This window comes from Bactrocera neohumeralis, chromosome 4, assembly GCF_024586455.1.
Source record: "Bactrocera neohumeralis isolate Rockhampton chromosome 4, APGP_CSIRO_Bneo_wtdbg2-racon-allhic-juicebox.fasta_v2, whole genome shotgun sequence".
Taxonomy (NCBI): domain Eukaryota; kingdom Metazoa; phylum Arthropoda; class Insecta; order Diptera; family Tephritidae; genus Bactrocera; species Bactrocera neohumeralis.
Genome location: NC_065921.1, coordinates 6,639,006 through 6,664,892, shown reverse-complemented (window position 1 = coordinate 6,664,892; position 25,887 = coordinate 6,639,006). Strand labels below are relative to the sequence as shown.

General features: G+C 37.0%; 2 protein-coding genes across 4 annotated transcripts; one reads left to right on the top strand and one right to left on the bottom strand.

The window, feature by feature from the left end:
• The first annotated feature begins 1,513 nt into the window (after positions 1-1,513).
• LOC126756066 (uncharacterized) lies at positions 1,514-5,228 on the top strand. Its single transcript, XM_050468879.1, has 6 exons — positions 1,514-1,832; positions 1,900-2,044; positions 2,100-2,225; positions 3,254-3,403; positions 3,475-3,662; positions 3,743-5,228. The coding sequence occupies exons 1-6, from the start codon at positions 1,696-1,698 to the stop codon at positions 3,837-3,839; spliced, it is 843 nt and encodes a 280-aa protein (XP_050324836.1). The 5' UTR covers positions 1,514-1,695; the 3' UTR covers positions 3,840-5,228.
• Positions 5,229-5,887: 659 nt separating this feature from the next.
• On the bottom strand, positions 5,888-16,296 carry LOC126755120 (histidine decarboxylase). Of its 3 annotated transcripts, none has more exons than XM_050467456.1 (12): positions 16,198-16,296; positions 15,563-15,712; positions 13,007-13,585; positions 12,802-12,911; positions 10,781-10,834; positions 10,535-10,710; positions 10,195-10,463; positions 9,878-10,132; positions 8,059-8,204; positions 7,940-7,991; positions 7,686-7,847; positions 5,888-7,269 (listed from the first exon to the last, which is right to left on the bottom strand). In XM_050467456.1, exons 2-12 carry the CDS (start codon positions 15,588-15,590, stop codon positions 6,203-6,205), a joined length of 2,898 nt encoding a protein of 965 aa, XP_050323413.1. In that variant the 5' UTR covers positions 15,591-15,712; positions 16,198-16,296; the 3' UTR covers positions 5,888-6,202. The 3 variants fall into 3 exon arrangements, with proteins under 3 accessions (XP_050323413.1, XP_050323412.1, XP_050323414.1); XM_050467455.1 differs by lacking the exon at positions 16,198-16,296 and adding an exon at positions 15,939-16,013; XM_050467457.1 differs by lacking the exons at positions 5,888-7,269; positions 16,198-16,296 and adding an exon at positions 7,288-7,583 and having other exon boundaries at positions 7,673-7,847; positions 15,563-15,893.
• Positions 16,297-25,887: the final 9,591 nt, after the last annotated feature.

Genomic DNA, 25,887 nt, shown 5'->3' with positions numbered 1-25,887 from the left:
TGATGATCGAATACAAATATGGTCGTCATTATTGTTATTTCAAGGGTAGAAAATGTTAGGCGATCTTCAACGGTTACATTTAACTTAACTTTCGTGGACTGTTAAGGATAGACTATATATCTTTTTCTCCTAAAGGGTGATTGAGGTTCCTTTTTTTGTTAAAGAAAATACATAGAAACTTCAAGTTTTATGGGGAATGTTTATTATCATACGAAAGAACACTCGTTTTGATTTATTTTTTGAAGATTAATTTTTTCAAATGTTGGCCGGAGCTCCGTCTCAGACGGTCCATCCGTTGAGTCCAATTTTTGATGACTCTTTCGAACATTTCGAGTGTTAACTGGCGAATGATACGATTGAGTTTTTGCTCCAAGGCTCGAATCGAAGCGGGTTTGTCCGCATAGACTTTAAGCTTTACATACCTATCCCTACAGGAAAAAGTCTAACGCTGTAATTTCACACGATCTTGTTGGCCAATCGACCGGCCCAAAACGTGAAATTATCTGCTCACCGAAGTTTTCTCTCAAGAGAACCGCCTTTTTTGAAGACAAATGTCGCCGAGATCACGTTTTCAGGCATCAAATAGTCGATTATCATGGCGCGATAACGGTCACCATTGACGGTTAAGTTCTCACCGGTATAAGTTTTGAAAGAATATGGACCGATGTCTCCACCGGCCTATCACCAAACCGTTGCATTTTCTGGATAAAATGGCAGCTCTTGGATATCTTCAGGTCGTCAAATTTGTCAAAAATGGGCCTCAACGCTGAGCAAGCTTTGTATAGAAAACCTCAGATCTTCTTAGAACTTATTGCAACTCGCCTATATAGCGAAGCGATGTCGGTGTCAGGTCGAGTGGCTTCAGTTCTTGCACATGCTGTATTTTGTACGCTTTCAATTTGAGATCTCGACGTAAAATGCGTCAATCCGAATTGTTGCGAACGGCGCCGAATCGATTCTCCATGGCCTTCGTGTACACTCTCAGCTACGGCTGCTGTATTTTTTTCACTGCATGCTGGATGTGGTCTATTCGGTCGAGTATTATCCAATAATGAATCCAAGGTCTCAAGATAGGTTATCATCGCGTTGCGAATAGTATACTCAGTAAGCTGATTATATTGACAATAACGTAATAAAGTTGAAAGATTTGTTAACGTTGTTAAGACGTAGGTCTTTATAAAAAGCACCTCTACTTTGATCATCCGTTATAAAAATTGTGTTTTGCTGAAGAGGTTAGTAGTCATCAGCTACATTTATATAGTGGGAAACAACCAACCAACTTCTAGTAATGAAAGTCACAACTTAAAACTATTCAGATCCTACATTTTGATAGTTGATAACCGGTGCAATAGAGTTGTGGGAGATGATCCTGTTCTTCAGTAAATACTCAGGAAACCTTCTGCGTTCATTAACTACTAATAAATATTGTGAATTCTCGCACTTTATTTTATTTAATCAGTGCTTCTTTTTCGTTTTTGATTATTGAAATATTCCAAAGAAAATATATGTTTACGTTTTGTGTGGAAGAAGAAAATTTCATTGTTTTGAAAATTACAAGTTTATTTGGTGTAAATAAAAACGGAAAAAATAAATTCAAACAAAATTACGAAGCGTTAAAAATATTCCACATTTAGTAATACTTTACTAAATTCGTTAGCCAAATTAGGGTGTGTATTTGGTGTGCCAAATGGCAGAATGGATGACGATGATAGCAGAACACCGCGCATGTACCAGTATCGACAAGATCGCTCCCGATTCGCTTGCATCGCCTATAGTTTAACAGTGATCTTCTTTTGCATCTCAATCGTGCAATGGATCTTAATGATTACGCTGTGAGTGCTTATTTCCCCATGACGTTCTCATTGACCTCAACGCCTCTCTCGTTTGTTCGCGTTTTAGTGATGGCTTGCGCAACTTTATCATGGACTTTTCGTATATCTCAATAATTGCGCTTCTTATTGGCATGTTGTTGGTGACGTCCTTCGTATTCTTCGAGAATCTGCGCTTTACAAAGCCCATCAATTGGGTGATAACAATTATAATAGTATGTATATAACGGTGTACTTCGCAACATTAATTATAATAAAAATTCTTTGCAGGTATTCATGACAACTTGGGGCATTTCACGTGCTATCGTCGAACCAACTCTGGCGCTTTTCGGCATAACCCTGCTGTTCGTGTCCGTCTTAGGCATTGTCTTCATAATCATCGGTGTGCACATTCGTGTAAGTGGCGTATTATCTTGAGAGACATCCCACAATTCGACGAGCCGAAGTCATTTTCCTTCTAGTTACCCCATATATTGATAGCATTAGAGATTCCTCCATTTACTTTCAGTGAAAAATTCTTTAGTTGAAGATTTTGAATTTAACAGTTCGTTTCGTTGATGACGTATCATGATGCTATTGATTGTACGGGCATAATTTTAAGCAGGAATCTTATATGAGGAGTCAAAACCCGATGGAACGAGCTACCTGGGTGCAAAACTGCAAAAGTCATGTGCAAAACGGTATATCGAAAGTACACAAAATTTCTATTGGCACTCGATAGGAAATACTGTAGGAATGTGATGGGAATAGTAACTGGTCACCGTCTGGTGGCGACACACGCGCGCAGGATGGAGCTGATAGATCGAGAAGATTGCAGAAAATGTCTAGACGAGGGCACTAGTGAAACAATGCATTTGTCCCGTATTGGCAAGACTGCGCTGTAAACATCTGGGGTCCCCGCGGTATGACAGACTGGAGGAGGTATCGATATTGAGACCGCGGAGTCTGCTAAAAATTCGCGGGCATCCTAAAGGATGAAGGTCCCCTAGCAACTGAATTCCATCTAGTATAGCAAAGGACCAAAATTGGTCCATGCGTGGCTTATTAGCCTACCGGATAACTTAACCAAACCTAACCTTATAGTTATCAGCAGTCAAAGTCTGGCTCTGCCTTTCCTTTTAGTTTGTGCCGGATATAGTCATATGTGAAACCATTACTGCTCTCGATAAAAATTCATTAGTTCATAATATCTTCAACGAAAGCAGGGCTTTATTTACAATCGCTATGCAAATTTTAAAGTTTGTTTCGTTCATGAAGTTGCAAGTCACGAGTCGCTATACTGTCTCTATCCTTACTGAAATACACAAATTTAAGCCATTAATCCCTTAGTTAAAAATTGTTTTTAAGTTTTCACCAAAAACGCTTTTCCATCTTGAAAAAAATGCTCTTTATATAAAACATGTCTTCTGTCTTAACGCTTTCAGCACGATTTAACACTGGACGTTGTAGTATTGTTTGTGGCTGCTGTAATATTTTTTATCACCTCGGTATTCTTCGTAATGCTACAGCTCTTGGCGGGTCTTAAAATAGCGTTTTTCATATATTCGACGATCATAATAATAACGGTGCTGATGGTCAGTTTCATATAATATTTTTCACCATTAATCACTACAATTATTATAACAATTTCTTTGTCGCCTTGCAGTTCGTCATGTACCATGCACAAACCATAAATGGTTACCGTTACGCGGAAATGCGTCTAAATGACTATCTGCTGGCCGCGCTCATACTGTACCACGATCTAACAATACTACTGATCATGTCCTTTTTGCTGATTGCCAAAATATATGAGTTGGCAGGCGGCCAAGGTCTATCACTCTACGGTGATTCCTGGTGAGTATCAGAACCAGCAATACAATAAAAATTGAAAAAAAAAACGTTTAATGAATTTTGTTTTTATTTTTTTAAATCAGTTGTGGCAACTATTCTGGCGCATCGAACAGATCGCTTTCTGATGACCTCTCGCCATATAACAGCGGCAGTGACAATGTGGGGCCGATTTATCTGTAAATTGCGAATTTCGTCGGGAGTTTTCAAAATATCGCGTTAATTACATTGTTTGTTAAACGTTTAGATATAATGTAACATTAAATGTATGGTGTAATTGTGTGTGGTGAATAAAAGATCCTCGAAAGATTTTCATTTAAACAGTGTTGGGTAACACTAGAACATTTATTTTCGTTTGATTTCGATAAAATTTTGTAATTAGACAGACATTCTATTATAATATAAGTAACTCCATTTAAAAACACAATTGTTACTATATTTTCTTTTAAGATTTGCAATGTTGCAAACTGTTACAAATTTGTAATTAGCACAGAGAGTACTTTAACATGTTCGAAATTTAACTCTTTAACTCTTTATTTTTTTTTTATTGATTTAAATTTATTTTTTACTTTGCGTTTTAAATCTTTAAGCATTAATGAAATATTTTATTAAGCGCTCTGCTCATCTTCGCCTTAAGCTGCCTTTACCTATGTACCTGTAAGCTTAACTACCGAGTTTTCCATCCACAATTCCATTTTCATTACATTTTTGCATTTTCTTTTTGTTAATTTATAAGCTTATGTGCTCGTATGTGAATATATGTATGTATATATAACTTTTACGATCTACGATACTGCCAAGCGCACAAATGTATGCAGCATGCAGACTATTCTTATATATTTTAAGTTGTATTGATACATATTTTTGTATTATTTATAGTAATATATAATTATTAGTTTTTTGACATACATATGTAAGTATTTATTATAATCGAAGGAATCATAAATATTTTGATTAATATGTATATATATATATTGTTCCTAAATTCTAAACTTATTCTCCGTAATCGCATTGGCTAAGTTGTTGATTGCCAGAAAAATTGTTCATTATAAGTCAGTGATTTTCATAAATGTTAATAACTTTTGGGGGGGACACACCCCTACGATAGAGTAAGATATATTTGATATAGATATTGATATATTGGTTATATTTGGTTATATTTTGGTTATAATATATAGTATCTTCAACATGATGGTAGCATATTTGGTTATAATAAGATATAGTAAGTGAGCAAGCATTTTCCGCTTTCTGTAGTAAGTCCTACGCACATTTATTTCATCAGAACCATTCTTTATATATTTTTATATTCAATGTTGGCTCTTTTTTAACTTCCTCAATAAAGCAATTTGTTTTTGAAGTGTGAAAGTTAGGCTTATATAATAAAGCAGATTTATAACGCTTAATATATTTGTATATGTAAGTATATAGTTTATAATTCGATAAGTTTATATATTTTTTTGGATTTTTGCTACGTTTTTAGTAGAGTTTTATGCACTATTTATTGCTAGCACAGCAGAAGAATGCTACTTTTTAGGAAATAATTTAATTTTTATGAATTTAATTTTTTTTTTCAATTTTATTTAGAAAAAAAATTAAAATAACAAATATTAAAAAATGGTATAAAATATTTATAAATGATAACAAATATTTAAAAAATATAAAAAAATTAAAATACAAATTAAAAAATCATACAAAATATTTATAAATAATAAAAAATATTTAAAAATACAACAAAAAATTTAATTATCAAAAAATTACATATAATATAATATAAAAAATAGTTATAAATGATAAAAAAAATTTAAAAAATATAAAAAATTAAAATATAAATTAACAAATTATATAAATATTTAGAAATAATAAAAAATATTTAAAAAATGTAAAAAATTAAAATACAAATTAAAAACTTATACAAAATATTTATAAATTATAAAAAATATTTAAGAAATACAAAAAACATTAAAATACAAATCAAAAAATTTTATAAAATATTTATAAATGATAAAAAAAAAATATTTAAAAAATTTTAAATACAAAACTACAAATATTAAAAGTTAAGCTGAAAATTGAATATAAAAAATAAATAAAAACAAGAATAAAAAAAAATAAAAAAAAAATATTTTAAAATGTATGATTTTATAATTATTTTTTAAAATAAATTTCAGCAATTAAAAAAAAAAAAGTTTTTTTTGTAAAAAGAATTAAAAAAGAATAAAATAAAAAAACAAGGCTTTACTAATAGTTTAAAATTTTATATTATTTTTTATTTAAATTTTTGTTTTTTCCATAACGCTTTAATTAGTAAATCTTGAATATATTATGTTTGTAGATATTTGCAAATTCCATATATTTCATTAGTTTTAGTGTCACGTTTTCCAAATTCATTTCAAGTCATTACCAGTTTCGATATATTTTACTATTTTGCTATATTTTCAACTCAAACGAAAACACAACTCATCATAAACTAAAGCCCACAACCACATATGTACATATATACATATGTATATATGTATATACTCACTCTGACAGCTAACTTTGATCCAAAATCAAACCAGATCTAACGACGACGAACGCGATTGTGCACCCGATGAAGTGATGGAGTAATCCTCCGAACTGCCGCAACGCGCCACCTGCCACGCATCCGCGTCTGTCTCGTCCTCGGAGAGTGTCATAGCGTTTAACGAAAATGAAGCCAACGTGCTTGGCATTGACGCGGGCGGCGCACCGGGACGCGCACTTGGCGCGCTGTAAAAGCGTGTCACATTGTGCCGGTTCGACAACAGCTGCGCAGGCATACTGAATGTGTCCGCCGGTGTGGACGTCGATGAGACGGACATGCATTCGGAAGCGCTTTCGTCAATACTCGGTAGCGTAGAAGTGGAGCGCGCCGAAACGCTATCCATATTTAGTAGACGACCGCTCAAATAGCTCACACCGCGCACTGTAGGCGCCGGCGCGGTGTCGAAACTGTGAAATAGCGCGCTCCATTGCGACTCAGCGTCCGGTGTTTCGGCGCTCGGTGTAGTCGGTGTGGTGCCGCCGCTCGGCGTGTTCGCATTGGTTATGGTATTAGAGAAGTAATTGTTGGCTGGACCCACAGCCACGCCTGTGTCGAGGTAACGCTTACCATGATAGACCTCTTGCATTGTATTCGCGCGCATGATGGTGCGCGTTGAAGCGCTTGCCGCATTACTGATCGCTTGCATTTGTTGTGTGAAATTATTATTATTGCCTGCGCGCTGTTGTTGCGGCACTGGCAGAGGCGGTGATGGCGTTGTGCGCAGCGAGGCAGGCGCCGTGGAGGAGGTTGCGGCAAGAGTTGGCAGTGTGTTTGCCAAAAGCAACTTGCAACTAGCGGCCACCAGCTGCGCATTCGCACTGTTCAGCACACTTTTCTCCGAGAGCAAGTCGTCGGAAGTCTCATCGGAGACTTCATCCAAAGTGGCATGCAACGGCTTGTAGTGATGTTGCGGTGTTTGCGTGGCGGTGCTTTTGCGACGTAGTGCTGCGAGGTTTGTTGTAGCGGAAATTGAGTTTTGGCTCAGATATTCAGCCGCTATCTTCATCGTTGAATAGTTCGGCGACGTGGCGGTTCGTTTAACCGTTGGATAATCTATTTGAGCAAGGTGCGTTGGTAAAACTAAATATTTCACGAATGCAGTGTACAAGCGATCGGTAAAGGGTGCGCACAGAGTGAGGTTATGATGTAGATGTTAAAAGCATATACTTCAATTACTAAATATCGTCTGAAATTTAGCATACTTTTATGATAATAAAAATCTAGTGTTTATTGTTTTCTTCGAAGTTTTCGCTTTTGGGCCCACAGAAACTTCCTACAGGAGCACCTTTACCGATATTGAACTAAAATAATTATATATTCATGTATTCATCAAGCCAGGTTTTCACTACACGCCGTTGCAGGTGAAGCTTAAAGGAATATACGAACAATAGCAACAACAAATACAAATACAATAGAACATTTAGCTTTTGCGGAAGCCGTTAGCTGACTACTCTACCTTGACGGCATACCTTCCGCGGACTCTTCACTATCTTCGCATATCGAGCTTGGATTTTTATTCTTTTTTACTGGTGTTGTGGTGCCATTTGCCTCAGTGCTTGAATTATTCGTACCCGAATCGAAGGAGTTCTGCACGACCACATCCATATGGGAGTCTAGTGAGAATTGCTTGCCTGTTTATAATGAGAGAGAGAAACCGTAATTTAAATATTACAGTGGTAATCCATATATGTAAATTTAAAACACAAGGCCACTTATTTTTTACCAGACATGAGTATACCGCGCACACGTCGCCGCATCGATGGCGATTCTTGGTGCTGTGCCAAATTAAACCAAAAAATATTAGAATTTGTTTTGGTTAACTATAAATTCGTTGAAACTTACAGCAATACGTACGCCAGCATAGGTTTTGGCCAAAAATTCGTCAGCATCAAATATGGCCGCAAAAGAACCGTTGACGATTTTCGGGGAGAGTGGTGAGTTTGAGAGCAGAAGACTGGAGCCAAAAGCTTCGCTTTTATCTTTCGTATCTGTGGATTTACAAATGTTATGTGAGAGGTATTAAGACTTTTTCCTATATTTGTAAAAGTTTCTTATATAATTTTGATAATATAACACTCATATTTCTCACAATCAATGTTTCAATTATAGAAACGTTTTGCCTAAGTATATAGTCTCTTAGAGTTCAGTAAATACTTCTTCGGAGCACCGCAAAGCTCCATGTGATTGAAAAGTTTCTTTAGTGATAAGATGACTCTAACTGTTCTTAATTTTTTTCGCACATTCCCATAAATACATCGAACAACCCTCCCCAACTTCTCTTTGATTCTCTTTTCAACATCGTCAAAGCTTACCCATCTTGTGTAATCGCTGAACATTGAAAGACTTTATATTATAATTATTAAGGAGTTAGGTTAGGTTAGTCCGATAGGTTATTAGGCCTCACATAGACCAGTTTGAGGGCCGTTTCGTAGGCCATGAGAAGTAGTCATCCGTTAGTATGCTTGCATTTGACGCGAATTTCAACAGACTCCTTGGCCTCATCTTCTTTGTTATGCTCCATTTCAGATCGTCGTATAGAAAGAAAATGAGTTTACCAATGTCGGTGACGTTTTCGAGTGACCCCACTTTATGCCACATCGTCGGCCAGTAGAAGAGAAGTCGCTTGTTCCTGGTGATACTCTTCACTGCTGGCTAGCTTCCGTAGACATTTCTGGCTGATATGCGGAGCGATATGTTAGTCTGGAGTTGCCTACTGATACAATAGGGGCTAGATCTGTGGCTTTCCAGATAGCAAAGACCTCTGCTCGAAGTATACTGCAGTGGTTAGCTTAAAAGGCTTATGCCTAACTCTGGGCACCAATTCCGTACTCCATCTTCGAGTAATCCGTATAAATATTGAATGTGTTGCGCGCAGCTATCATACCTTCCTTTCCAACTGAAAAATGGGATCATGTAGTATGTGCTTGCCAAACCGCCATTATCCACCGAGCTATGCCCGAAGGTTCTATATGAAAATTCCGCTGCAGCCATGTAGTCCTTCCGGCTGATTTCATCGCGCAGCTTTCAGCGAAGAGCACTAGTTCAAAAGCGCCATTGGAATGGTTCTTAGAGTTCCAGTTATGTACAGCGTAGCGAGCCGGTAGATAGTGAGAACAAGCAGATCCATTTCCTTCAGATTCAATCACAAGCCCGCTTGCGATGCCCACTTTGGAGTGTGTAGTAAGAAGTGGCCATAAACTTACTAATGGCTCCTCTTATTAAGATTGGCAATGGTGCCTGCTTATGCCACTATCTTGGAGGTTTTGCCGACCAAGTTCCTTAAGGTGAATAATACACCTTCTTCGTGCTCCAGATAGTGAAGTCTCTACGGATCTGACTTTTCTATATGCGTGTTGCACTTTGTCCAAAGTGCATGAGCCAAATCGCCCTTTATAAAAAACCTACTTGTTTTCGAGCAAGTCACAGTGGCTGCTTCTTTATAAGTCCGCCCTTCTTACAGTTTTTCTAAGTGTTTGCTGAAAGTTGCATAGTTTTAGGCGCTTATCTAAAGAATCTTCACAAAACGTCACAAAAATGTCTCTAAGTTCTTCACATGTTCACATACACATCATCTTTTTTACTAAAGTCGAAGAATTATTCAGATTACGCACTCACACAAGTGTAAGCATTATAAAAAATATGATTGAAATACCAAACTTACCCTTAAGGTAAACTTTATTTCTATTCGATATTGTAATGTTCATTTCGTCCAGTATCATGGACGCAACGCGCCTTATCTCGTTCCAATCCTTCACAATATCGTCGACAGTTGTATTTGTAGAGGTCACCGTGAATCGTATAACATACTTGCCTTTCAAAGAGGAAGGTATGCAATGCAGATTGCCGCGATGATTGAGACGCTTCAACAGACGTTCAGTGATCTCATTTTCACCCTTGATGCGAAACACCACCATGCCTGGGGTTTTTAAGAAGTCACATTATCATTAACGTTACTTTGGTTCCATTTCCTAGTCTTACCCAAGTGCCGTTTAGCTGGTATCTCGAAACGGTGGTCGGCCAACACGAGCGCTTCGAACTTTTGCGCCAGACGTACACCTTCGCGTATGTGCTTTTGCAGACCCTTAATGCCGAACGAACGCAATACGAAGAAAACTTTCAAAGCGCGAAAGCGCCTACTTAGCGGTATTTGCCAATGCATGTAGTCAATGGAAACACCAGAATTTTCGTGCTGTAAGTAAAGTGGTTCAACATTGAAGGTGCGATGCACGGCGGTGCTGTCCTTAATCCTTAAGTGGTTGTTGGATTGACAAAGAAGGAGCGCTTTAATATAGAGTTCTCATATCGAAACATCGCTTACCATAATGCCGTGGCGTCAAAATGTACCATCAGCCACTTAGATGGATTGAAGGCGATCGAATCTGCTTTCTCAATGCCCCGCAGCCAGGTGCGGAATTCGGGGCAAATAAATGCGCTGCCCGCGTAAGCGCTATCGACATGGAGCCAAATATTGAAATCGCGACAAACTATACCAATCTGCGTCCAGTAAAAATATAGTAAATACTTGTAGTGTCTTTCAAGTTGTGAGAAATTTATGATTGTGTACCTCTTCCAAATTGTCAAAGGAACATGAGCCCGTGGTACCCAACGTGGCGCAAACCTGGAAAAATAATTTCGAGGAAGGATGTGAGAAATAAGTAATTTTAGATAGAGGAAAATTTAAGATCATCGAGTTGTAATTAAAAAATGAAAGTGCCATCTCTCCATAAATTTCAGAGATCTGGAAGACAGATCAAAGCCTGGAACATGTAGTGTCGTCCTGGTTATTAAAAACGCTCAGGCGATCATTCTGCAATACACATAAAACACATTCGATAGCGCGATATGGGTGATAATGATTGACGTTCTAGAAAAAAGCTTTAGAATGCCGGATTATCTCAATACTGTGCTGCGCTGCTATCTAAGTAATAGACTAGAGAGGGACATCGGCCTGGCGAACATTAGTTATGACGATATACTAGAACTTCAGATGCTAAATGAATCCTATTTTATTGGCTAAGCGGATCCATCGCAGCAGTAATTATAGCCCGAGATGCAGAAGAAGCCTGAAGAAAGCTAAATCAGGTCCTGATACGGTACTAAATATGGCTTGACACACACAATCTTTAGCACACTACGAAAAAATACAGCTACCTAGCTAGAAGTAAGTCGACGTTCGCTTACAATAGGGGAATTCTAAGGGCACAACAACAATAAAATACCTAGGTGTAAGACTAGACCCCTGATATACTATCTAGTCATAAATCCAGCACGCCACAAAAAGCGAAAATTATCTCCAAACTTAACAGACTACTACTGGTCAACGTAGAAAAGCCGATCCAAGGAAAAAGAAAGCTTCTAATGTCGACCACTATCAGAGTTTTATTATAAGAGACAGAGTTTTGGGCTGATGTCTTAAAAAGGGAAAGTCGGCGTGAAATATTGGCCAAAATACACAGCATAGCGGGCTTTTGCATCAACTTTTTCAACAATGTCAGGAGATGCAATATTTGTTATAAACCGTTCTGTCCTAACTGACTTTCTAGGTTACGAAAGAAAAAAAGATATGGGTGTTAAAGAAATATTAGAAAATATAATAGCGAACAAATTGGGCAAAAAGAGAGTCGCGGCAGATGGGTAGTCAGACTTATCACATAAGAGATCTAAACTTATGGACAAGTGGTATATATGGAGAAATCGACTTTTTCGGTAGACATCTGGTATTAGGTCACGATTATATCAAAAAGTACCTCCACAAACGGAAGGATTATCCAGAAACCGGACGCAGCTGCACAGATATAAATCTCTAAATGATAAAAATGGAATACTGCACTGAAATAATGCAAAAGTGGTTACAGGGTAGGCGACGGTTCTTTAGAGGGAGGTGTTCAGTATCCTGCAAGTGTCTATACCGTTGCCGTAATGATAGCTTTAATGACACAGAAGGCGTATTCAATCCTCTCACCCGAAAAAATATGTAAACATTTCTTTATGTTATATTTATACATATATACATATATATTTCATATCTCATTTGAGTAGAACAGATTAAGTTGCTCAATTAGTTCAAATAAGAAATCAGGCCGCACATTTCACTTTCTTTTGAATGATGAGGACACCACTGCTTTCAAAAACACCAGTTGCTTATTATTATTTTTATAATGTTTATTGTTTGCCATTTTCCTTTCACCGGCGCTCATACCAACAATTCTTCGGCGAAATGCGAAAAACACTGAGATTACTTTGCTGGCAGCAAATGTAAGATTTAATCCTCTTTGGAATCATTGTAACAAAATACCAAGCAATTTGTATGCCACATGACATGTGCCGCCTGCCGACAAGTGACTTAGCGGTGAAACACATCTACTTCGCGTCGACTTTAATATTAATTGGTCCCAATGGGATCCGACGCAAAGGGGTAACAGGCAATCAGCTAAGAGCAGGCGCGTCTACTTTAATGGACATCGGTGAAGAGTAATAGTCACCGCATTTACTGGACGAAGTGACGGAATTTAATTGCTAAGCTCTTTTGCTGAACCAATTTTAATAGCATATAAATTATTTATTTATTTTTTGTTGTAGACTTACCCAAAACGGCACGAGTCCTTGCTTAATGTCATCCTCGATGGCCTCGCGCAACGCCTTGCCACGCATCGCCAAGCTGTCGTCGGCCTCAATGAAACGCATACGCACGAGTCCTTTGAATTAATTAAAAAGAGATACAAAGAGAGAGAGCGTGAGCGTGTGTTTAGCTCGTAAGCTGATTAAAACTTCAACTGAGCGTAACACTTACCTATTAGCGCTGCCTTCTCCACGCTTGAGTGTGCCTGATCGGAGCAATAGGCAACTAGTCGCGCATTGATTTCCGCATCCTGAAAGCCGGGATGACGTTCGTGAAAACGTTGTATGGCTCGCGTGCGTCCCGCCAGCAGACACACCAGCGTAGCTTCACTTGCCGTCGTCTGTATGACGCCACCGCCTGGACTTTTATTATGCAAATGCAAGAAATCATCTGGCAAGCCAATCATTTTGCCCAACCAATTCATAACAATCACTTCGAGTTCCGTACAAGCGGGTGAACTGGCCCAAGTGAATCCTAAACAGTTAATCGCATCGGCTAACATATCGCCGAGAAGTGAAGGAAACGAATTCAACGCTGGAAAGTAGGCATGCATGTGTGGGCTTTGCCAATGTGTTATGCCAGGCATAATGACGCGCTCCACATCGGCGAATATGGCATCCCAATTTTCACCTTCGACCGGCGCAAACTCGGGCAACAGACCGCGCATATAACCTGGTTTGACATCGGGAAATACGCGACGATCACGAATGTTTTCCAAATAATCGGCGATATAGTCCACCATCTCTTTGCCTGACAAAAATAAATCAAATTGGTGCAAGTAGTAGCTTCATTTCGTGTGTGTGTTTTTTTAAATTATATCTACATTATAATTATAATATCAAAATTATTAATGATATTAAATTAATTACGAGTAGAGCGAATGAGTATGTCATTTTTAAATTTTTAAGTTTAGAAAGTAAATATTTATTTTGTTAGAAATATGACTATTGGGCACTCTAAATGGCGAAATTTATTTCAATTACAAGGTGCGTTCCAAAGTAAACAGGACTTTTTGAATCTAGCTTCCCCTGGAGGCATGAGTGGTTTCAACGTTTTCAAGTGGTCGTAAGGATATAAATGACGATCAACATGTAGGCCAATCAAAATCCGTGATCACCGGAAATTTCATCGAAACTGTGCGTGAATTCATCAAAAATCAGCCGAAATCATCATTGAAATTCATGGAAATGGAGTTGAACATCTCCAAAACATCGATTAGGGCTTACGAAAGGTGTGTGCACGGTTTGTTCCGCACAGATTGGCTGGCGACCAAAAATTGCTCAGAATCCAACATTCGAAGGACGACTATTTGACCAAAAATCACATTTTAACCATTAACCACTCCCCATATTCACCTGATATGGCACCGTGCGACTTCTTCCTTTTCGGGAAAAATCATTTGCTCATGAAAGGAAAGCGTTATTCAGACGTAGAGGCCATTCAAAAGGCTTGCACCAGCATACTGGCGCCATACCGGCCAACGAGCTAAAACACTCGTTCGACATGCTTTTGGACCGTGCAAACAGCTGTATTGAAGCAGAAGAAGACTATTTTGAATAAAATAAATTGATTTTGCCAAAAAACGATTTGTTCTATTTTTTTAAAGTCCTGTTTACTTTGGAACGCTCCTTGTACAACTAAGTATTGATAAAAAAATCTCTCAAAAATCGACAAAGCGCTTAGAGACCGCCACAAATTTGTTGAAAACCTCAGTTTGTAGCTCAAAAAGAATTTCAGGGGAGACTCCATGCATTCCCCTCAAATATGTTATATTTTTATGCTAACAACTTTGATTTACTTAACATAATACCAATATTTTAAGGCGGACCTTTAAGAGTGGCATTCCAAAGAACATTAATTGGGTGCGCTTTAAACCCGTATTTCACAACAACAATGAAACACTTAAAAAACAAGCTTGCACTGCAAAGTAATGCGCAGTCAGCAAATCAAAAAAATTAAGATTAAATATACAAAAGAGATACTTTCACTTTATTTCATTAGTCACATGACGTTGTAACGAGTCAGCTTATTTGCATTAAGTTAAAATTTCGAAATGATTCATGGGGTTTCGTTCGTATTTCAAAATAAATGTTGGACTTTGCGAATTTGTGCGAAAGGGATAAAGGCGGAAGAAATCAAAAATGATGAAACGTACTTTTAGCTAAACTGGCTAACAAGACAGAACGCAAAGCGAAGCCGAACCAAGCGACAAGGGATGGGTGAAAGTGGGAAAGTCGAGAAGGCAAACCGAATGTCAGAAGAAATTCTGAAAATCTGATTATGTGCGAGCGAAACGAAAAGTTTAGACTATGGAATGCAAATGTGCAAATGATTTTACATGAGACACAAAGCCGACACACACAACCACACATACACATATGTGTGTGTATTTCATTGGTTTTCACACTGTGTATATGTTATTGTTATTGTTATTTTTATTGCATTTTTCAAAGGATTGGCAAATTAAATTAAGTTGAAATTTATATGCGAATAAAATTGGAATAACGGGATCTGCTGCTGCGCTAGCTGCGTTCGCCGAGCATAGACGCAGCAAATGCAATTTTTATATGTGGACACCCACAGAGCGGACTTAGTTAATAGAGGTTTGGTTGCGAATTCCTTTCCTTGCAGCTCCTAAGCAATTTTCCGTTCACACCATTTATTGTAACTGTTTCTATTTTCATTTAGATTGGCTTAAAAATATATAAATTTCGTTTTATTACTCACCCCGTCGTCGGTATTCGTTCACATCCATTGCTTTTTTAAAGGCTGCTGCTGTCGCTTTGAATTAATCAATGCTTGTTCTTGGCTGTGGTTCCAGTTGTGTGTTCAAAGTGATTGCACTTTAAGTTGAGTATGAGAAATTCCTCGAAGTCACTTTTTTGCAAGCGTAAAATGAGAAGAAAAAACTCAATTTATTTGAATTTAACCTTTGGAGCTCGCATTAGAAACCACAAATCGCGATTTTGGATATTTGCGTTGGGCAAAAGTCGAGAATGACGATTTGTGGTTTCTAATGCAGCTCCGCAATGTCCAATAAAAATTCCGTATGAGTGAAAAACCAATTTACGTGGGCGAATACACGAAATGCGCTTTGTCTTACGTTTTGGCCCTTTACTTGCACCTGCTGCAGCGCAACACTCGCTTGCTTCGGTTGAAGCGTTAATTTCGTTGCGGAAAAATAAATTCGCCCACGATTCTAGCGAACGCCTACACGCACAGCTGACTCGAGCGCCTCACGCAAAAAGGTTTCAAAGCACACACACACACACATACCAGTGTGTTTGCATTGACCTTTTGTAAGGCTTCTTGATTTCGTTGAGGAGAATGCGTGGAAATGAGAATAGACAATGTTCGCTTACCGAAAACACGTAACAGCTGCGAAAATATTTTCAAAAGCGTGTACCGTTAATGTTCATGCAGTTAGGGGTGTTGGGTGGGCGGTTGGCGGTGTTGTTGTTATTGGCGTTTGTTTGGTTGGTTATTGTAAGATGACAATTAGTTGACATTTGGGCCCGGAAAAATGCACCACGATACACGTTGGTGTTACTGTAAATTGTGAATGGAAATATTTATATTTATTCAATATGTTTATGCAGGTACGTTCTTACATATTCGGACATATGTATATTATTTATTACATGTTAAATAAAAGTATGTAGACTGCATTAAGACAAAAAAGCACCCGGAAATTGTAATTAGATTCCCTGTATAAATGATATTTCAAAAAATTTTAGTTGGCTAAGTTGGTAGGTTTATTAATTAATATGCCAAATATGAGCGTGATCTGTCAACTAGTTTGTTTACAGCAGCTGCTTACGTCGGTACACCTCAGTAATGAGTTGCGATTTTTACAATCATCGTTCTGGACGACCTTCGACCTCTCCAACTGATGAAAATATTAAAAATGTGAAGGATATGGTAATTGAAGATCATCAGGCAAGTGTTAGAGAGATGGCAAGAGAGCTCGACATCTCTCACGAATCCGTTCGAAAGATGGATGGATGGGTATGAAACGATAAAGCTGAATTTTTTCGCATTGAGCCACAATTGAGACCAAATTTAAAACCAAAAACGCAATAAATACCATCAATCAACTACGATATTCACTAGATTTGGTTCAGTGGATCAAAGAAATAAAATAAAATTCCTTGAAGGGCATCCCAAAAAAGTGATTCAAAGACTGGAAAAATCGTTGGCATAAGTTTATTACATCTGGTGGGTATTACTTTGAAGGCGACTAAAATAAATATTCATTTATAATTAAATATTTTGCATTATACTTCCAACTTCCGGGTACTTTTTTGTCACAATATGAAAGTTAGTTAATTGTTCTGTTTGTAAGGGAATATTTGTGGTACAAGCAGTTGTCCAGATTTATAAAAGCGCTCTTAAGAAAACAGTATGAAATTCAGAGGTGCCCAATCAGTAGCTCCCTCGGTTAAAAAATAACTACGATACAGCTTGGCTTCACTACAACAATCATCACACTTTTGTAAAGAAAATATACGTAAATGAACATGCTGGAGCCACATGGCTCGCAATTGTTCAGTGGAAGTAAATGGGGAAAATTTTAGCTCTTCGACAGGGTACATGTTTGAATACTTTGGTGTAATTTTCATTGAAGTTGTTGTCTAGTAAATTTGTCGGTTATATCATTGAGCATTCCTGACCTATGTAATTAGTTGAAAATGAGTGATTTTTTAAAATTATTTTTCATAGTATCACGCAACGGGGCTTCAGCAATTCTATCATAATTAACTTTGAATACAACGATAACAAAATTTTTCTTTGATTTGCGAAAAGCTTTACGACTGAACAAAATATTTAAGTTAGGTTAAGAGGTCGATCCTAACAGGGATCTCACTTGGATGGCTAAGAATGAGTCGATCCCTCGTGGTACCTAAAAACTCCTATAACCGGATCATAAGACTTTTAAAAATCAACGAAGCCCTTTAAGCTTCCGTATAATTGTTGACATGGCTAATGTCAGTTTCGACTATGTCTTCTGGTTTGAGGAAGGTAAAAGTACCGAGATGTTTTAGCCTTAGTCGTAAAAAGACTGGACAATGGAGGAGAAAGTGCCAAGATGTTTCCACCTTTTCCTCCATACCACTTTGACAACTAGCATAAGATAAGATTTTAAACCTTACCACATGAATCTATTGGACAGTGTCCAGTAAGAATAGGTAAAAAAAATAATTGCGGCAAGATGAGCTTTGCTCAGGACAAGAAGTTCAGTAGATCTCTTGCGTTCTACTCTAGGCCAGAAAGACCTCGCAGTGGTACAGCAACTGTTCGTCGACCAGCGGATGTTAAGCGCACGCGAGGTCCATTGGTTCAATGGTAAAACCCAGACGCCAAAGGTGCTCCAACTTGGTCCCATTTCTATGTGAGCAGGGATAGGGTGGTCCCTACAAAATATTTGCAAATTACAAAATTTTAACCAAAGACAAACTTAAATATACCTATAAATACTTATATATAGATGTGTTGTCATGTGGTTTCATGCTTTTTTAGAAGCATATTTCTCAGGTTCAATGCTTCATCTTTTCCTTTCTCTAATTCTCCGAATACAAGCCAAAAAGAAAAAAAAAATGTTAAAATCGGCTGCATCGAAGCTATAACGCCCCTCATTATCTATTATGCCTTTCTTATAGCATAAAAGAGTTTAAAAAATCTACATATGTATGTATATCTTGAATTTAATCGGTGAGCTTTTGTGGCAGCGGATCTGAACAATTTCTTCGGAGATTGCCCCTTTGCATTGGACAAATCCATGCTATTTTTCTTGAAGATAAGTATCTCGTTGCAAAAAGTTTTCACTTCAAGCACTTGATTCCGATCGTTCACTTTGTATGGCAGCTGTAACCTAAAGTGGCCCAAAATCGCCGATTCAGATTGATGAGCATATTCTTGGGCAGAAACGAACGTTTGAGTGAGGAACTGATTCGCGTGTATACATATAGACAGACCGTTAGACGAACTTGGCTTAATCGACGCAATTCGTCATACCGATCATTTGCACACAGGAATACATGAATACACTTTATAGGTGGTTCAAACTTCGTGGGAACCTTGCCAAAGTTACGTTTTTCTTACAACTGAAAACTAAATGTACGAGATACAACTGTGATCAAATTGAAAGGTGAATTTTCGTGTAGCTAAATTGTTTTCTTGTAAGTTGGAAGTACTGATGGTGACATCTATGCTAAATTTCACATCAAAATATTCTTTAGTATTTGAGATACGCGTCGATGTGAGGCTCTAAAAGTGAATTCTTCGATTTTTACCATGTCTGAATTTATTGAACAAAGAAGTGCACCATCTCATACTGGATTGGTTATTCGTGATCATTTCGCCACATTTTTAACTAATATCGTGCAACCACCGCATTCGCCTGATTTACTTTCGTGTAACTTCTGGCTATTCAGCAAATTCAAATGATCACTCCGAGGACACCGTTTTGACTCAATTGAGGATTTAAATATTTTGAATTTTGGATTTTGTGTATGAGATAATTTTAAGCAGAAAATTCGAAGATTCTGGTAGATATCGACTTTCAAAATGAATCTCCTAGCTAGGCAAAGTGCGCCGTCTTTAAACGCGTTTTTTTGAAACAGTGTTTTTGAAGCCGGTTGACAAGATTTCTCGAGAATTACTCAACCAATCTTCATGAATCTTCTTTGAGAAACAATTCTTAAAGACTTGGAAAAAGTATTATTTTTTTCGATTACAACTATTTGAAAAAAAAATGTCGCGAAATTTTCACTGAAATTTTAATTTTTTGTAAAAATGTCTGCCAAAAATCCAATTTTCAGTTTTTTTTCTTCGTCCAAGTTCTAAGTTAAGGTTTTAAGTAAAACAGGTATTTTTGCACTTCAGATGATCCTGCAAGAAGTTATACTGCTAACGCGGGCGCACCTTTTTTCCGCGGGTTTACCGGAAATGGCGTCGCAATGGCCGAGTTTAAAATTTTTGTTTTCAAAAATTTCAAAAATTCTTTGTTAATAGCGTATGTTTGTAACAATAAATAAATCTAATAAAATATTTAATTTTTTATATGAGAAAAAATTATTGAAAAAAGACTGTTTTTTACCCGAGGAAACCCATGTAACCCCTTAAATATAATAAAATCAAACTTATTTTAAATAAAATTAGAAAAATATTACATTTACATTTAATTTTCTATAATTACACTACATTCTGCTTGAAAATATTTTCTTAATGCCTGTTTTATATTCACACCAATTTCGGTAAAAATGTTTTATATAACTTATTCACTTGAAACTTTGAACTATTCGAGCATGGCCGAGGGCCATCACCGACTGCAGCACTTCACACACAGGATGCTTATTTATACCGAATGTCAGACCTTGCTCATGCCTATAAGTAACTGTATAAGACCCTAAACAGCCATTAATATACAAGTATACTTATATCAACTGTAAATATATTTATGTATATTAGCAAACGACATTACTTGCAATTGGCTCCACTAACGAAAGGGTAGCAAATTCACAATGTCCTTAACGTCGAGATGCCAAAGCTACGCAGTCTAGAACTTCGTATTGGCCGAGCGATTGCCTCGTTAAAAGACGACGACGCCATGGTGCATTGCTGGCAAGCCAATCAGAAAGCAGCATGACGGGTGGTTAACGGTATTACTGTGATGCTGGTAATATGATACATTTTACCGTTATTTTCACTTGTCTTCTAAGCTACGATTAGCTTTAACATGGAGCAATACTAAAGCTCACAAGTGCAAGCCGCGCACTGGCGAGAGATCGCGTAAATTATGAAAGTAAAGTTTTGAGTTATTTTTATGTTAGAATTTCGCTCCGCTTTAAACGGAAGAGCAAAAAATAGCCGAATCTAAAAATAAGCAATAGCTCATTATGGCCAAAATACAGTTTTAAAATCACCATATGTGCATGCTTACATATCTACAGTCACGTGTATGCATGTACGTGTGTGTGTATAGTTAAATGCATGAGCGAATATGTGCTGGCGCGAACGTTTGCAAATGCTTGGCTAAATGGCAGCTAATTATAGAAAAAGGTACCGCTTTTCATATTTTACATTGACCACGTACTTAAATATACTTACATACATATTTACACATGGCTGTATGTACGGTCGAGATTTTTCCGCTATGAAAGTAACAGCAACGCAGATGAGCCGCAATGAAATCGCTTCCAAAATACCGCCTAGCTAGCTGCACACACTTTGTGGCGTCATGCTTTGGGGTCAATGAGCCGCGACGCGCCGCTCGCGCTCGCAATGTTTTGGCTTGTACAATAAAATACCGCTACGTTTAGTAGCTTCTGAAATACAAATTGCCAAACCGACAAGCGAAAGAACGAAAATGAAAATAAATTAAAAATATAAAAATAAAAACAACAATAACACTGAAAGAAATTAAAACGACGAAAACTACAAATAGCCGTAAATGAAGTTGGAGGGAAAAAAGGTGAAGCAATACAGCAAGAATTTCGGTTTTTAACAAAAGAACAGTTATTGCTGTTGCGTTTTACGATCGCTACGACGAACCGCTTTGGGTTGCTTGTGTCCGTTGCTGTCGATTACGGTTGTCACTACCACATAAATTTTGCCGCTGTTGCTGTTATTGTTGTTGTTGTGTTTGCCGTTAGCCCATTGGTATTTTTATTGCACACACGAAAAATTTCGCCAAGAAAACGCAAGTAAAAGTTGGTTAACTCGCCGAAATTCGTGAGTTCTGCGTCAGCGTCAAGCTATGTAAATATGTACATATGTATGACTTATGGCGGACGGACGCCGCGCTTTATTTGTTTAAGACATTACTTGTCGATTGTTTTGTAGTTGTTGTAGTTTTTACGGCTGTTGTCACACGATACCTGGCTTTGTCACTGTTTTATTTACGTTAGTAGATACATATACAATACATACATATATATTCAAAACTACATATTTATATACTCCGCTTGCCCGGCTGGAACAATTGGTGGGAGTTGTTTTGCAGCACAGAAAATTGGTTAGGTTAGGTTAAAAGTTCGATCTTAAGAAGGATCTCATTTGTACAGTTTAGAACGCGGGTCCGTTGTTGTACCTCTAAACTCCTAAATACTGGATTATAAGACCCTTACAGATCGACAAACCGCTTGAGTCTCCACAAATTTGTTGAGACGGCTAGTATCAGTTTCGTCTAAGACTTCTAGTTCGCCGAAGCTTAGGTTACATAGAATTTTCAGCATCAGTCTTACAAAGGTTGGACTATGGTCAAAGAAAAAGGAAAATGCATATTTAATGGAGTTATGTTAAATAGCCCTTCCCATTCACATTTGGGGACTGGCTAATAAGGAAGTTAGTTTTGTCCTCACTTTTAATCATAATATGCCAAGTCTGGTAACTCCAACAAAAATTTTGAACTTGAAGAATGCATTATATTAATCGGCGATTTATTAAAAAAAAAATTCCACTCACTTCGTCCGTTGCCGATCTCCAGAAGAACCTACGAAAAAAGCCGTTTTCGGTAAGAAGGACTTGCTTTTATTATATATTTTTCTGCTCAAAATAATCTCAAATGCAAAAACCTAATGAAAAAGGTAATACAATACAATGTAGATTGTAGATGAATATAGATAATGATCGAAGAACTAGTCAAAGAATTAATTTTTGATAAAATGGCAACTTCACAAAAAAAATCGTTTTTGTGAAAAAATTGCATTTCAAAGTAGCCTAAACCATAAAATCATTGTCAAAAATCGTATTCGTCCGATCTTGACAAAAATGTTGAAGAAGTTTGTGTGAAAATTTCAAGGCGATTGGTTCAGCCGTTTCGGAGAAATTTTCCTCACCGACGAAAAAAAGCGTTTAAAGTCTATTAGAGAAAAAAGCGATTAATGTTTTGGTATCCTAGCAAAAATGCCTTTATCTCCAAAACTATTTGTCAACTTCAAATTTTAGAAGAATATTATAAAAAAAATAAGTATCAAAAATAAGTTCGTGATCAAGCTATTATAATAAACTGAGGATATATGTATAACAATAAGATTTTGAAGGCGGAGTCTCTAGGAAGGCTCTACTGAGAGCTTTATCAAAGAACAGTTACCGAGGAAACACACATAAGAAAGGCATATTTACCTTTCATAACAAAAAGGATAACAATCATTAAATAATCCACTTTTATCAAGTCAAAGCGACATACATAGATGTATGTATATCTAATTTTATAAAATTATAATTCGTTTTTATTTAAATATGTTCGTTTTTTTGCTATTCTGCTCTGCAACTTTATGTCTTTATTTTTCCTATTTTCTACTGGGTATTTAACCGGTAACGCACGCATATGTGCATTTAGTCTTTAAGTGTTTTCTTATACTTATGTACATATGTATGTGTGTAGTGCTGCGTACACTCACTCATTCATTTGCATTGAGCGTTTTTAATTATCGCCGAAAATACATAACTCAGCATTATGTGGGTGGAAATTTCCGACCTCAATTATGCCAAAGCAGCAATAAAAATCGAAAAGTTCTAGCTTTCAGTTTTATCTGTTTGAAGTCCGTTTTTACTTGTAAGTATGTATCTATATAATTGCATACGAGTACATATCAGCCATTACACTATGAAATACCGTAGTAAGTGTTATGCGAGATCCTCTAGAGTTATGCATTCTGTGGACGGAAATGCAGTTATGATGTCCACTACACGTAAACTCTACGTATACATATGTATGTATATGGCTTCGCGGAGAAAAAAGTTCAGAATAATATTGAATTCGGACAATGTATGGTCCAAGGAATTGCTCACTCCATTATTTAGCATTAATTCTCTAGAATGTACTGAAATCGTTTTCAAGCGAAAATCGGTATATTTATAACTTTTGAAAATTGGTGCATTCAAAATTAAATATATACATATATGGTGAAGAATTTCCTAATCCTGAGTGCCCAAGATGTTATTTTCATTTATATCGGAATTTGCCCATACATTTAAACGAAAGGATGAACTTATGTTCAGCTGGTGCTATGGATAACGACCAGGTCTTTGGAGAGTATATTGAAACGTTAGATTTCTCGACATCGATAATCTCTGATATAGAACTGATTTGGGGTCTCATTTCATTCGAATCGGGTGTCAGTCAATACATTGTTAGTTAGGAGTATTATTTATTACGCTTAAAGCTTAAACTTATGTTGATTGGTACTCTATTGGCTGCTTCTCAGTTAGATTCAAGAGCATTTGCTTTGTGCCAACTACCTATTTCTACAGCTAGGTACCTGTTCTATACTCTATTCAGAAATATACTGTATATACGATCAATACTCTAAATTTGTCTTCAGCTCGTTCGCTATACATTGAGAATTAGTGTTACACTGAGAATCTTTTAATCCTTTGAGCTTGAGGCATGTATCAGATTCAGTAAAGAGATGAGAAAGACAAGTGGTATAGTGCTATATATAACTACTTATATTGTGCGGTTTGCCATAAGATTGATTTTGACTTTGATTCCATTGTTCCAATATTCCGAATATTCGTTGGAAAGCTACGCGTCTATTTCAGTTTATGCTATTTGAATCATTTGAAGTGTAAACTACAATAATTTAATTTACTCAAATATACAACCTTATACCTTGTGCCTGGAAAGGTGTTTTTAGAGTTCTTCTCATTACTTTAATGTGAAGAAAACTTCACTCGAAGTCATCGTATTCTGGTAGACGTTTAGGATGAACATGTTCGACATGAGTGGTGATTTTGGCTTGCACAACAAAGAAGGTCCTGGGAAATGTGCTGAGGTTATTTTAATTTTTAAGCCCGGAAAACCTGAATATTTGCTTATTTCTTATCGACCAATTAGTCTACTGGAACTTATCTCGAAAGTATTCCAAAGATAATTTTTAGCTTATTCCGAATCATCAGTTTGACTTTAGACAATTTCATGGCACAATTGAGCAATGTAATAGGGTAGAACCCTTTGTAACTGATGCTATGGAAAAATAGAAATATTGTTCTGCGGGTTCCTTGATGTCCGCCAAGCATTTCACAAAGTCTGGCATAATGCCCTATTATTTGCTGTTAAAGTCTTATTTGCACAATCGGACGTTATACGTTAGATACCGTGGTGCTGAGTCGGAGTTGAGATCTGTTCGTACTGGCGTGCCCCATGGATTTAAAGTTGTTTACTGTAAAGGAATCAATCGAAGAATTTAGCAGACGTTACCCCTTCCATTTGGATCATCATGCATATTTGCAATCCAACTGCTGGACAATAGTTTACAACGCAGAAGATTGAAAAAATACCACTCGCTAGACCTCCCTCTTTCGACTTTAATAAGAAAAAAGCTTTAAGGAAATTGAGACGTTTTTGCAACATATACATATGAATTTCTGATAAAAAATGCATAAGTGACGACAAACAAAAAAGGGCGCGCCCCGGAATGCCCGGCTTTTGCGACTAGACACGATAAAATAATTTTCCATTATGACAGTGCTTGGTCTCTTTTGTTGAAAACTACTCTCAATGAAATACGGTTCACAACAGAACAGGGTATCAAAAATTAAGCCATTGATTCCAGGCCAAGGCGGCGCAATTCTTCTGGGATGGAATGCACTAATAGCCAGAAAGATGAGAAAATGTTATATCTTCAGATGAGCAACACTTTGAACAATACTATTTATATTTTTACATATAAGTATACCTATATACATATATATTTTTTTAATTAACGTTCAAATTTTGAAAATAAAACTGCAAATATACATATGTACATATATTTATGAGAGAAGTAATACCGATCATACTAAAAATAGCCGATTTGGCGACATCATCAAGTTTCAAAGCACGGCTTTAAGTGAGAATGCTGCTGAAATCAACTAAATATTGGTGAAACAGAAAAATTACAATATTTTATGAAATACTATGAATCATTGCCACATTTTCACACACGTGTGTAGAACAAATTCGAATGCCAGTAGCATAATTTAAGAAAGAATTAGGTTACGCCAATGTCAATAATGATGTGTACGTTTGACAGTTTGAAAAAAATCCTGCACGTACACATAATTTA